At 33.2% G+C, this 13,095-nt stretch overlaps 1 protein-coding gene across 1 annotated transcript; it reads left to right on the top strand.

Annotated features, from left to right (window-relative positions):
- Window positions 1–11,030: 11,030 nt before the first annotated feature.
- LOC135143856 (fork head domain transcription factor slp2-like) lies at window positions 11,031–12,295 on the top strand. The gene has a single exon (XM_064075811.1). It carries the CDS (start codon window positions 11,093–11,095, stop codon window positions 12,083–12,085), a length of 993 nt encoding a protein of 330 aa, XP_063931881.1. The 5' UTR covers window positions 11,031–11,092; the 3' UTR covers window positions 12,086–12,295.
- Window positions 12,296–13,095: the final 800 nt, after the last annotated feature.

Raw genomic sequence — 13,095 nt, 5'->3', positions numbered from 1 at the left:
TTCACAAAATCAAATTTCATCATTTTTCAAAAAAGCAGGACCGTAGTTCAGGGGCGAGAGAAGTTCTGTCGAAATATATGTGAGTGATTTGATGCATATGCGAGATATCGACTAAATGAAACACACGGATACTATTGCATAAAAAATATTTGTAAAGTAATTGTAATAAAAATCAAGGCGGATTCATAAACCACATGTATAGTTTTTGCAAACTACCACCGGACAGTGGAGATCATAGAAATTAAGCAACAAAGATGACTCTAATCGGATTACAACGTACCGAAAATTATGACCCCACCTCTTTTAACCGGTCGCCGGGCTGTTTACTTAGAAAATCCTAGAAACCATACTCAGGACAGGATTCGTTATTACGTTTTCTAAATTTCTAGTTAGCTAAAAACGTGATTGTAAAATAAATGTTTTATTCTTTTATGCTCGTACATTATAATGTTATTCTAATAATTATTATTAACACTAGAATTATAAAACCAGTTTAAATGTTTTTATCATTAGTTCAATAAAACGTGGTGAATACGAACCTGGCGAAGCCCCCAATGCAAAGTAATAGCAAAGAAGATTTTATTTATGGTAGGGTCTTGTTACCTACCGCCTAATTGCGGTTTTCATGGTTGTTTAATTTTTATGATCTTCCCTGTCCGCGCGGTAGTTTGCAAAAACTATACACGAGTATATTATTTTATAAAATTTAAGATTTTTGTCTGTTTAATACAAATCAACACATATAGACAGACAGATAGACAGAATTAAACGGGAGATCTACTTTTTCGTATTCTAGGGTAGCCATTCGTCGGATATACCCTATTATAATTTTCTCTAAGGTTTACTACTGGAAAGCAAAAATTGGTCTAAAGGCACAAAAAAACTATTAAACAAGACTTTGATATATTATAAAAATTCCGAGCGTAAGCTAAGGAAGTATTGTAAAAGAATTCATCGGATGAATTACTACTTTTATGTTGTTTCGACCTTTAATGACCCCTAGAGTACGAAAATATAGATCCCCGCTTCCATCTGTCATTCGTCTGTGTTATTAGACAGATCGTGTCGATGGTAAAACGCAAAATTTGTCCAATCATCCCCAGGAACACACTGATAATGTCACCTACAATTTTTAATATAAATAAAATCCAAATTTTGTAAAATAAATAGTGGTTTATGAATCCACCGTGAGTTTTTCCACTAAGCGTCCAGATTTTCGCAAAAAAATCCAAATTTTATAATAATCTTTTATAATATAAGCGGAGCGCATTCGATAGTTTTTTTTTACACTGCGACTGGTACTTTGTATATTTTTTTAACTTACAAGTAAAAATAAAATTTTGTAATTTTTGGAAGAATCAGGATTTTTTGGACTGTATTTCAGGGGTGGGTGAAGCTTTATCTAAATAACCTTGGACCATTTTTTTGTATGATAACTTATAGAAAATAAAATAAAAAGAATTATTAATTTGTTAAACTTCTTATTGAAATTTCATAAACTTTTGCGCTTATTTCATCAAGTTTTTAGTTGATAGGGATAAATATTATAGAAATATGAGATGGTACAATGAAATATTAATAATGATATGACAGAATTAGAAGAATTTTAGGACATTAACTTTTTTGATTTAACCAATAAAATAAATTTGCTTCATTCATTAATTTTTTTGACACACTGCATAAACAATTCTAGTAAATAAGAGTGTAAGAGGACGTTACAGACACAGCATCATAATAATTTAAATGAGATTGAATGTTGAAATGACGTCATCACGTTCTGGAAAGGATGAACAGATAAATTCTATTTATTAATAATTTACCATCTCCACGATAACCCTACCCTCGGTAAGTAAAATGTCAAAATCAACTCAAAAACTACCCTGAAACTCAAGAGAAAATACCCAAAAATAGAAAAAAATGGCCATATATTAACAGTGAACGAATGAAACACAGAAAGCAGAGGAGGAAAAGGATTAGTTTAGTTCAGATTAAGATAATTATCATAATCGTGTCTATCTAAATTAATTCAACAAAAATCAATTGGTAGAGCGTTCATAATTCACCTAACCAATAGACCAGTAATATTTTCTTTGTGGTTAAATGTAGTACTGATTAAAAATGTTCATAATTTAACCTGCTTACCTGCATTTTTTAGGTATAACTTTTTGCTAAAGGCAACAGATAAAATATACAACATATGCAAAATAAAAAATTAAAAAATCTTGCGTCAGTAAAGATTACTTCAGAATGCAAAATCAACCGCACTGAATAAATTAGAAGTTTTATTTTTCAACCAATAGACGAAAATTATTGTTTTTATGACCAAAATATCACGTCATCTTTTTTTTTTTACTTGAGCTATGATAGTTTATAATGGGAAAGTGCAATTGAATATTTACAAAAAAGGATTTTACGATTTGTCAATTATTATTGGTTATTCGTCAGATTTAAAAATATAAAAACACTATTTCGTATTCATGTTTTTTTTTTTATTAGACAAACAACAAAAATATTGCGGTTATAAAGACAAGGAATATTTATAAAATTTTGTGGGTAGCCGAGAGAAGCCACAAGCTGTCTAATTAAATCAAAACTAACGAATGAGCTGAAACCTTCAGTAAGGTACCTGTAACTCATCAATTTAGTTAATCCTGACTTCCTGTTGAAGTGTTTTCAGTAAACATAAAAGTGACGGTATCTCTGTCCTCGGATAACTCCACATAACTTATGTTGATACAAGACGAGCAACATGCCGAGTGTCTTCCAACCAAAATATTTACTCGAAAACAAATACGACGACGACTTCCACTACTGAACCAATTAACGTTTTTTCGTGCAACTCTTACTTTTCGGCTAATTGGTGGACCGAATTCCGAAGGCGAAACCGTCAGAGTTGTAAAGTTAATTGTTGACTTTCTAAACAAATAGTGTCTGTGTAAATTTACGATTTGTTTTTATTGCCTGTATAGAATAGTTGTCTTGTTGAAGACGGTTAGGAGCTAAATGGACGTTGGCCACCATTTATGACAGTTTTCTCTCGGAGAGCAATAACTTTTATTGCATTGCTGGATTTTCAATAAAATCAAACGTCTTGTAGTAGATTTTATTATAATTTATGGTGGTGGTATTTCGGTGACCGCATGCGGTCGAGAATTGTGAAATCTCTCGGAGAAGTGTCGTGCTTTGTCCGATCTGACCCATTTTTAGGCCCGAACGTGCATTGTAAACAGCATAATATTTTCCTACCCAATTTAGCCGAACCACCCTTACATGCGTTTCCCATAATCCAACCGATCTTACCACAACAAGTTCTTAAATGAAGTGTGAACGAGTGCTTTTTTCATGAAATCACCCTCATTTCCGATCGATTAAATGCAAAGTTTGGGAACCACCACTGTCGAGATTTTATTTGGACGCATTCGCAGTCTGCTGGTGTTAGACAATCGCTCAATCAAAACCGGGATTTTTGTTGATTTCAACAATACGCCTAGAGGTTGGCAGCGTTTTATGTTCGTTAGCTTTATTGAGTTATTGCTTAATTATGATTGCGGGACGTGGAGATGCCAGGCCATAATTTATACAATGTGGAGGTTATGCGCGGTTTCGACGTTTGTGATAAAAGAACGTGTTATAAAATGATAATAAAATCACGCAGGAGTCGGGTGTCAATTAGATGTTGAATCGGAGAAGCTAAACAGCTGTCCAAGTACACTCAACAACCCCACTGAAGTCACCAAATAAGGGCTGTTAGGTGATTTCAGACGTCCCTGTGGAGCCAATAACTATAAATATTATACACAAATTGAAACACGATATAGATCGGATTTCGGATTTATTAGCGAGGAGATATGGGTGATTTAAAATTTTGATCTCATGTTCTGCTGGATTTATTTAAAATGTTCATTGGCATGAAATAACATCCTCTAAAACACAATTTTATTATCTCACTGCTATATACTTCTGTGGAGAAAATATTCAGTGTTTGTGCTAAGTAAAGCAAATAAACTACCGGACTGATTGTAGTTGCCACGTTTTATAGATATTTAAGGAATATCGTGCAGATGATAAAACGCTAACAAAAATTTGTCTGCTCATCCCCACTAACAATTTGATAACGTCATCTCAAAATTTCGATGGTAAATGCTATTTAAATTTTGTAGAATAATATACTCCTGTAATTGTGGTTTATGAATCTGCCTTGATTTTTCTCCTAGGTATCCAAATCGTTCTAACAAGTTTTAATAGACAAAATTTAACACACCGTTTTAGTGCGCGTTGACGATGTGACAACTATACCGACCTCAAACGAGTTTCTACTCACAAATTCTACCTGACTATAATTTAAATTTCGGTGCAATGATTACTGTAAACGCACAGAGATATGGAGGGTTGACTACATTAACGAAAGGATTTTTTTTCAGATTCAGCATTCCGTCCACTGGTGCTAATTTGTTCAGAAAAAAAAAACACAATCTTTTGTTTTACTTTTATTTACTTCCACACGTTACGAACACTATTTTTCTATATTTCTTCAGGATTACATTCTTAAAATAAAATCAATGGGAAACAGTTTTGTTAACAATTCCTTACTCATATGTTATTAACGTTACAATGGATTTTTAATAATGGAATTCCGAAGAAGAACAGAAAAATAGCATCGAAACGTAAGAAAATAAATATAATTCGCAAAAATTGTATAATTTATAGGTATCGAATGGCTCCCTATTGAAGTTCTATTTTGCCTGTGGTTCTTTTTCGATTGACACTAGTGCCTAGTAAATGATAAAATTCATACGAGGGTTGATTGGTCAATTAAAATTTTTGAAAAGTTGCCTAAACCTTTTAAAAAAATTCTGGATTTATTTGATTGTAATAAGAAGTAGAATGGTGTTCTAGTAAAATAATGTTGAAATTTGCTTATTCCATATGACCTAGGGGCAATTTTTAATGTTTCTCTCCTCAATTCTTCAAGTTTTTGACTTATTTTTCAATTTCTCACTTTTACATTTTTTTATTTTTTTTTTGTTCTGTTTTTCTTCGGTTTATCTTTTTTTAATTTAAATTTTTTCAATTTTCAACTTTTCAATCTTTCGACTTCTACATTTCTCGATTTTTTGATGTTTCAGTTTATAATCTTTCCATATTCCTATCTTTCGCTTTTTAGATATCCCAGTTTTTCATCATTTCAGTTTTAGAATTTTTCAGTTTTTCGATTTTCAGTCTTTCGGTTCATCAACTTTCCTATTTTTCAGTTTCCCGCCCTTTTAAATTTTGGATTTTTCGATTTCTCAACTTTAAATTAAAGACCTTTAAATTTTAGAGTTTGCAATTTTTCAATAATTTGATTTCTCGATTTTCAATTTCTCAATCTTCAATTTTTTAAATTTAGATTTTTATTATTTTCTTTTAATTTCAAATTTTTCGATCTGTCGGTTTTGGGCTATTTTGAGTTTTCACTTTTTCGACTTCTCTATCTTTTGATAAGTATTTCATTTTACGGTTTTCCAATGTTTCGATTTCCCAAGTTTTCGTTTTCAGTTTTGGAATTTCTCAATTTTTAGATTTTTCAATTCTTCGATATTTCAGTTTTGGGATTTTTCTCTATTTCGATTTTCTATTTTTCGATTGTTCAATTTTTCTTCGATTTATCAATTTTCCGATTTCTGGAATGTTTAAATTTTAGATTTTTCAGTTGTTTGAGGTTTCGATTGTTCAGTTTCTCGATTTCTCAACTTTTCTTTTTAATTTAAAATTTTTCAATTTTCAATTTTTCAATCTTTCGATTTCTCAATTTTTCGACTTCTAGATTTATCGATTTTGTGATCTTTGTCAATTTTCCGATGATCCAATTTTTCACTTTTTCGATTTTAAATTTTAGATTTTTCAATGTTTCGGTATTTTGATATCTCGATTTTCAGTTTTTCAGTCCTTCAATTTTTTAAAAAATCTGGATTTATTTACCTTCGATCAATTTTTTGATATTAGAATTTTTTGTTTTTCCTTTTTCTTCGATTTTAAATTTTCCATATCACAATTTTTCGTTTTTTCATTTTCTTTTATTTTCAGTTTTTCAATTTTACAATTTTTCAGTTTTTCGTTTTTAATTTTTCGTCTCCTCAATTTCCCAAGTTCTTGATTTTTGTTTTTCATATATGTATTCGATTTTTTGATTTTTATTTTCTCGATTTCATATCACAATTTCTCCTTTTTACAATTTGAAAAATTGAAAAAATGAATAATCAAAAATTGAAAACTCGTGAAATTCTTTCTTCAGAGCCAATAAGAATGAATGATGAAAACTGAATAAGGGTGATCAGTGAAAAGGAGACAAAGAGTGGGCGGAGCTAAGTTTAAGTTTTTCTATTTTCTTAGAGGGTATCTCATTTACCAAAATTAGTTTTATCTTAGCATGTATAGTGGTCCAACACTGACTTCGTTTTTATGGCACTGCAATATCAATTACCGCAATTATTAGGAACTCTATTGAAAATGTAAATAGCCGTGCCATAAATCATCTTAAAGGTTTACGGGCGCATACGTTCCTGTGTAGTCAGTTGGTCCCTTGATGGTTTATGACCGCTGGATTACTTGCGGCAGAGGCCTATTGTGGAACACTTAACTCTTTCACAATAGAATGCAGTCATAAAAACGAACCAGCAGTTGGAGCACTATACTATCATCTCCACGAGATGATTTGAAAAACATAAAGTGTGAACGATCCTTGACCAAAATTTTCGAAAAATTCATATTGGAGGTATTGAAAAATTGGAATTTCTAAAAAGACTGACTATAAATTCTCAAAAATGCTGGCGTAGGTATACCTAGTAGATCTCGACAAGTTGTTTTGGAAAATGCCCCGAACCAAAATTTTCGAAAAATTCTGTGTTGACAAAATTTACTCTGCTCAGTTATCTAATAACTACATATTAACTTTGTATTACTTTTCACCGGACTCTGATATTCTTGCAAATTAAATATTTCAAAAACAAGACGAGGGATCCCCAAGATTGTTTCAAACTACTTCAAAAATAAAACAAAAGGGATCCCTGAGATTCTTTCAAACTACTTCGAAAACGAGATACAAAGAATTCCCGAAATTCTTTAAAAATTCTTCAAAAACTAAACATAACTATTAAAAGATGATAAAAGGGGTCTCCGAGATTCTTTCAAACTACTTCATAAACAAAACAAAGAGGGTCTCTGAGATTTTTTCAAACTTCTTCAAAAACAAAATTAACAGGGTTATTAAGATTCTTTCAAAATTCTTCAAAAATAAATCAAAAAGGGTCCTCGACATTCTTACAAACCACTAAAAAGAAGATAAAAGGGGTCCCCGAGATTCTTTCAAAATTTTTCAAAAACAAAAAAAGGAGTCCTCGAGAGTCTTTCAAACTATTTAAAAAAAAATGATCCAAGGTTACTTTGACAGAACTTCCCTCGCCCTTGAAGTACCTACAGTCCAAAGAATTTCGCTTCTTTGGAAAATTATAACAAAAAACTGTTTTCTGAAAATCTTTATATATATAAGGAGGTCCCATTCGCAGACTTATGGACGATATGAAAAATATTCAAAGCAAATAACCATCGGAAAAGAGTATTATTATCAGTGTACATACTTAACTTCGATTGTTTATACAATCGAAGGAATGTCACGTTGAAATTTCTTTAATTTGAATGAGTTGCTCCTCAAAACAGAATACTAAAATTGTTAATAATGTAAATTAAACCACAATGGAACAAAACGTTTTGAATATGATTATTATTATTTTTATTTGATCATAATTAAATAAAGACGTGGGTATTCTGACATTTTCTAGAAAACGAAGTTCTTTGACTAGTAAAGAATTGGTCGAAGGTTGTAGTTATAATCCGACAAATCCAGCTCTTTAAAAAAATTATAAAAACCAGAGGCATACGTAACACCCCTTGTCCTTCAGCCCTAGGTAATAGCAATCTGGAGCTCAAGTGTTTATTTATGTTTGTACATCGAAAGAATGTCACGTAGAGGGTCCCCGAGATTCTTTCAAATTACGTCAAAAATAATACATAAAAAGATCCCCCAAATTCTTTCAAATCACTTTAACGACAGGACAACACGGATTACCTTATACTTACTTACCTTTTATGAGTAGGTATCATAAGAAAATGAAAGAAGTATAAGTGAATATCATTCATATATTTTTTTGCTCTAGGCGTTTTAGTTTTTATTGAAATATACCTATTACCTAATGTTCTGTAATCAACAAATTAAATTTTAGCCTTACAAAATTTTCCAAGAATCATAAATAATGTGTAAATATGTGTAATTACATAATCGATTAGAGATATTTAAAGCTATATATTTTTACTCGTTGACGTCATCAGATTCGTGGAGGAATGAAAGACTTTTGCTTTGATTTTAATTATTTTCAGGTTAATCTTCAAATACATTTAAAATTTTAAAGTCAAGGGTTTGATAAGCTTAATATTATTGCATGTTAGTGCAGTCAGTCATATTGTAGATGGATCGTCCGAAAGGGCAGATCTGCATTTTTGTATTCCACGTTGTATTTTGAATGATTCAGGAAACACCAAGAAAACATTGAAACTGCCATAGATTTTATTATATTATCTATCTGAACTATGATTTTAGCGTTTAGTTCAATTTGTTATAATTTTTTTCTGAAACTAGTAGGTATTTACTACCTTGGTACTACCCTGAAATAGTCCGCAACGTCGTTTTAAGTATTATTAATTTAAGTAGTGATTGTTATTTTATTTAAAGAAACATTCACTGTTGACACAAGATGTACAAATTAGCTATAAAAGAAGAGACAAATAAATATAGTGGCCCAAAAGGTATAAGGTTATATGACCATCATAAAAGTAGTTGACCGCAAATAAATACCCCCTTTGTGTGGTTCGCACTAACCTTACCGGTTGGCAATGAATCGTCTTCTAAACATTTCTTGCTCACTGGCTTTCAAAGCGAGTGGTTATTTCGGAACCCTCAGCGGCTGCAGGTAGTAAAGAAATAGTAGAGTGGTGGATTTTCATATTTAGTGAAAGACGCCCCTGAATGAAACCACAACAGCCGCTCGAGCTGCAGTGGACACGTTATTTACGACCCTAAAACCTTTTCTATTGTAAACAAATGAACTTCCACACAATGGGATGATTTTATGATGGCCATGTAACCTTATAGCTCTTGATCCATTATACAATCACTAAGTACCTATATTCCTAGTTAAAATTTAAATACTGTTGTAAAATTGCTTACCTAGGTACCTACCCAAGCAGATAATATTTGCCCAGAACTCTGTCTCAGGCTTGTATTGACTTTCACTAATTTTTATGAGGGCTTAACTAAAGACGCTTGTAAATTTGCCGCCGTCGAGATGGTTGGGGACCCTAATGAAAATTTCACTGCCACCTGTATTTACTCAAAATTAGTGGAAGTCAATAGATGCCTGAGGCAAACTCCACACAAAAGTTGTGGTTAAAGTAAAAGAACCCTTTTGCTTTTCCATGTTTATTTTTGGTGTGGAACTAAACTTCGGCTAAAGATATAATGAGTTTATGACTATGATTTCATAAGCATTGTACAGCGGAACCCTCATAAAATTAAATAAACACCTACAAGCAATGATATGTTAGGCAGACAGTTAAGTTAGCCACTTGCTGTATTGAAATAATTTTTATTTATTATTCTTAGAATAGGAGAAGGTTGAGCAGCAATTAAGCCATAGTCGTGCTATATCTTTAGCCGAACTATACAAAAATTCACAAACATCTTTTCGGCACACTGTATCTACTCGTTAAATCGTGAAATTATAATATACATTTAATTTAACGCAAAAAAGGCAAAATGTAATTTCAAAACTAAAGATATCTACATTCTAAAGAGATTTTTGGTACATACAATTACTAAACACGGTGAACTTAAAGCACTTTTATAACAATGTTAATAATTAATTAATTTCAAAATGAAATTAATGAAAAGTAAAGATTGTGAATAATTTAGACACCGTAGTCAACCCTAAGATATTTTTAAACTCATGCATGCAAATAATAATCTAACAACTAGGTATACTTATACAAGATAATAATAAATATCATAAGAACATTTTGTAGGCACGGTAATTTCTGTTGTACAGTTTAATCAATACTGACATTTGTAATTGTCAAACCTATTAAGGGAACCATTGACAAATAAACAAAGCGTAGATATACAGTTTTAAGAAAAGAATTATTCTTTCGGGCTTCAGGTTTTTGTCATGATAAATAATTAATCCACGAAGATTACCATTCGGGGAAGAAGGTTTATGATTATTTTTTGAAGAGCTGCTCAAATTCGCGAAAATTTAATTATACAGACCTATAGAGAAAATACTCGAAAAAAAATTTAAGCACTAGGTATATTTCTGCTATTAATATAGTGACAGGGAAATTGCTTTGTTATTTATATGAATGCAGTAATTAACAACCTGATTTATATGTATTGTTTTCGATTTTACACCCTTTTTCCTGCTTTCTCCATATACTAAAATTACCTACACGTGACCTACATGTCATCCACACCACTTCTTTGCGCCATATGCGCAGTTCCTCCAGCGAATTATACCATCGATCCTTCAATAAATTCTTTTATTGACGTGTTCGAAAGCAGTTGTCACGACGTTAAAAATCAGCTCTACATTGTTAACACAAACGCTCTAATACAAGAATAATCGCGACCTCAAGAACAACCAGGTGCCAACCGTCAAATAATAGTCGACCTCGATTCTTTCCTAGCCCGCATTCAGCCGCCACCATCCTCTGTTACCAAATGTTACCAGCGAAATTTACAAAACAAACAAAACAACCCTCTTGTGTCAGCAAACAAGTTAATACATTAGAGAATGCCCCCACTAATAGAGGGTTTGTCCTGGCGAGTCGGGGCGGAGCCTGGCGTGTACACAGACGCGGATTGGCTGAATCTGATTGGTGGATAAGTTTAGAAGTTATTTAAGCTTTCTCTACGACAAAACTGGTTCTAGTGGATGGTGAGCTTCAGTCTTTGGGTGACTGCGGTTGAGAGAAGACAGTCGTTCTAGTGTGTTGTTATGTAAATATGGTGAAAAGGGAAGAAACCATTTTGGTTATTCCGACGATGGCGCGCACTCCGTTGAAATCGTCGTTTTCGATTAGCTCGATTTTACCGGAAACGGCTCTGGAAGCCCCGAAGAGTCCGGAGGAAAATGTGAGTTCGATGCAGGCGTCTGAAACCGAAATGAGCGACTCCGATTGTGATTTGGATGTCACCGGGACACCTCCACCTCTGGATTGTTCGAAAAGTTCGCAAGAAAGCAAAGACAACGAAGACAAAAAGTGTAAAGAAAAACCTCCATATAGTTACAACGCTTTAATCATGATGGCTATCCGGAATAGTCCAGAGAAGCGTCTAACCCTCAACGGAATCTACGAATACATCATGAGGAACTTCCCGTATTATCGCGAAAACAAGCAAGGCTGGCAAAACTCAATCAGACACAACCTCAGTCTAAATAAGTGCTTCGTGAAAGTCCCTAGGCACTACGACGATCCAGGGAAAGGTAACTACTGGATGCTCGACCCTTCCGCCGAAGACGTTTTCATTGGTGGCACTACTGGCAAGCTCCGAAGGAGATCCACAGCGGCTTCTAGGTCTAGACTAGCAGCTTTCAAACGCACCATAGCTCTTGGAGCTTTCTACCAACCTCTGCAGCCGTTTCCGCCCCCATATGGGGCCTTTTACCCTGGTAGTCCAGCAATGCTGGCAGCTTCAGTCTACCAAAGGTACAATCCCTACCTGCAAGCAGCGTCTATGCTTCCAAAGCCGACTCCGCTCATGCCCCAGCAGTCCTTCAACATGGAGAGGCTTCTGGCACCGTCTTCTGACGTTTCGTCGACACCCTTCTTCAGGCAACCTCTGGATCTGTACAACAATTTCCGGATACCGCAACATCCTCAGGTTTTACAACATCCAGTTACTCTTTCGCCGTCGAGTACGTCCAGCTCGCCGGAACCCAGGAGGAGTCCTGATAGCTTGTTTAAACCCGTTACGGTGATTTCGAGGCAGAGTTGATATTGACTGATGGGTTAGGGACACGAAGCTTTAATTGATGGACTTTGGTTTGTGTTCAAACTCTTATTTTGATCTCATTAGAAACGTCCACTTTTTTCTACGTTTTTTATTTGCTGTGCAAATTTTATTGTAAATAGTTTTGTAAAGATTGTACCTAAATCAAGGATATAAGTAGAGAGATTATGTGATGTACCTTCGATATAATTGTTTGTATAGTGTAATAATATATTAATATTTAAATAAATAATTGTCGAAGTATGTTGGTCTTTGTTATTATGGTGTGGTCAGTATCCGACGGTGGAGTGCCAATTCTGGCGGACACCATCAAAAGTCATGCTATGTTGTGACAGGTCAGATTTTTATTCTATTCATATTTTATTCGTAATGGGGTGACAATGAGGACATTGAAAAAACCGGGTTAAATATTTATTTTGTTTGGAAAAGATTGCGACAACAAAGTAAGAATCAGAGTATCGATCCTTCTTAAATGAACAGTTAAATTAAATAGCAGGTAAAAGTATTAATTATTATCTACAGACAAGGAAGGATTAATTGGTGGGTATAATTATGAATATGTTCAGATTTATCAAACTGGCGTGCTCGTTACAAGATAGAGATTTTTAAATTATTCGGAAATCTATCACTTTTATAAATGTGAAAATCCAGCTCACCGAAACCGGTTTGATTTTTAATTTTGGAAGTTATTTTAACTATCAGTGCCGCTGATTTAAAGTTGTTTTTATAAAAAGTGCATATTTAACACGTTGGGATTTCAACATAGTCATTTATCACAAATTGGTTAAAAATGGTTTTCTCTGTAATAATGGTTTCTTGTCTTTTCACCTTAATTCGTTAATTGTTCAGCGAAATCTGCTTCTGTTTAATTTATTGTTAAGTTTGTGGCACATTTGGGGCTTTTTAGACAGATAAACTATATTTATTCGCAAACTATTAGACGTATAAATTTTAGCATGTCCTATTATTAAAATATGCCATGAAATAATAGAAAG

Source organism: Zophobas morio, unplaced genomic scaffold (assembly GCF_036711695.1).
Source record: "Zophobas morio isolate AGI-343-1 ecotype UQ-CSIRO unplaced genomic scaffold, CSIRO_AGI_Zmor_V1 ptg000002l, whole genome shotgun sequence".
Classification (NCBI taxonomy): Eukaryota; Metazoa; Arthropoda; class Insecta; order Coleoptera; family Tenebrionidae; genus Zophobas; species Zophobas morio.
This window is presented reverse-complemented; position numbering and strand designations above follow the sequence as displayed.

What these genes read in the sequence shown, in the direction of transcription:
- LOC135143856 (XM_064075811.1), top strand. Translation starts at nt 11,093, where the DNA reads ATGGTGAAAAGGGAAGAAACCATTTTGGTTATTCCGACGATGGCGCGC.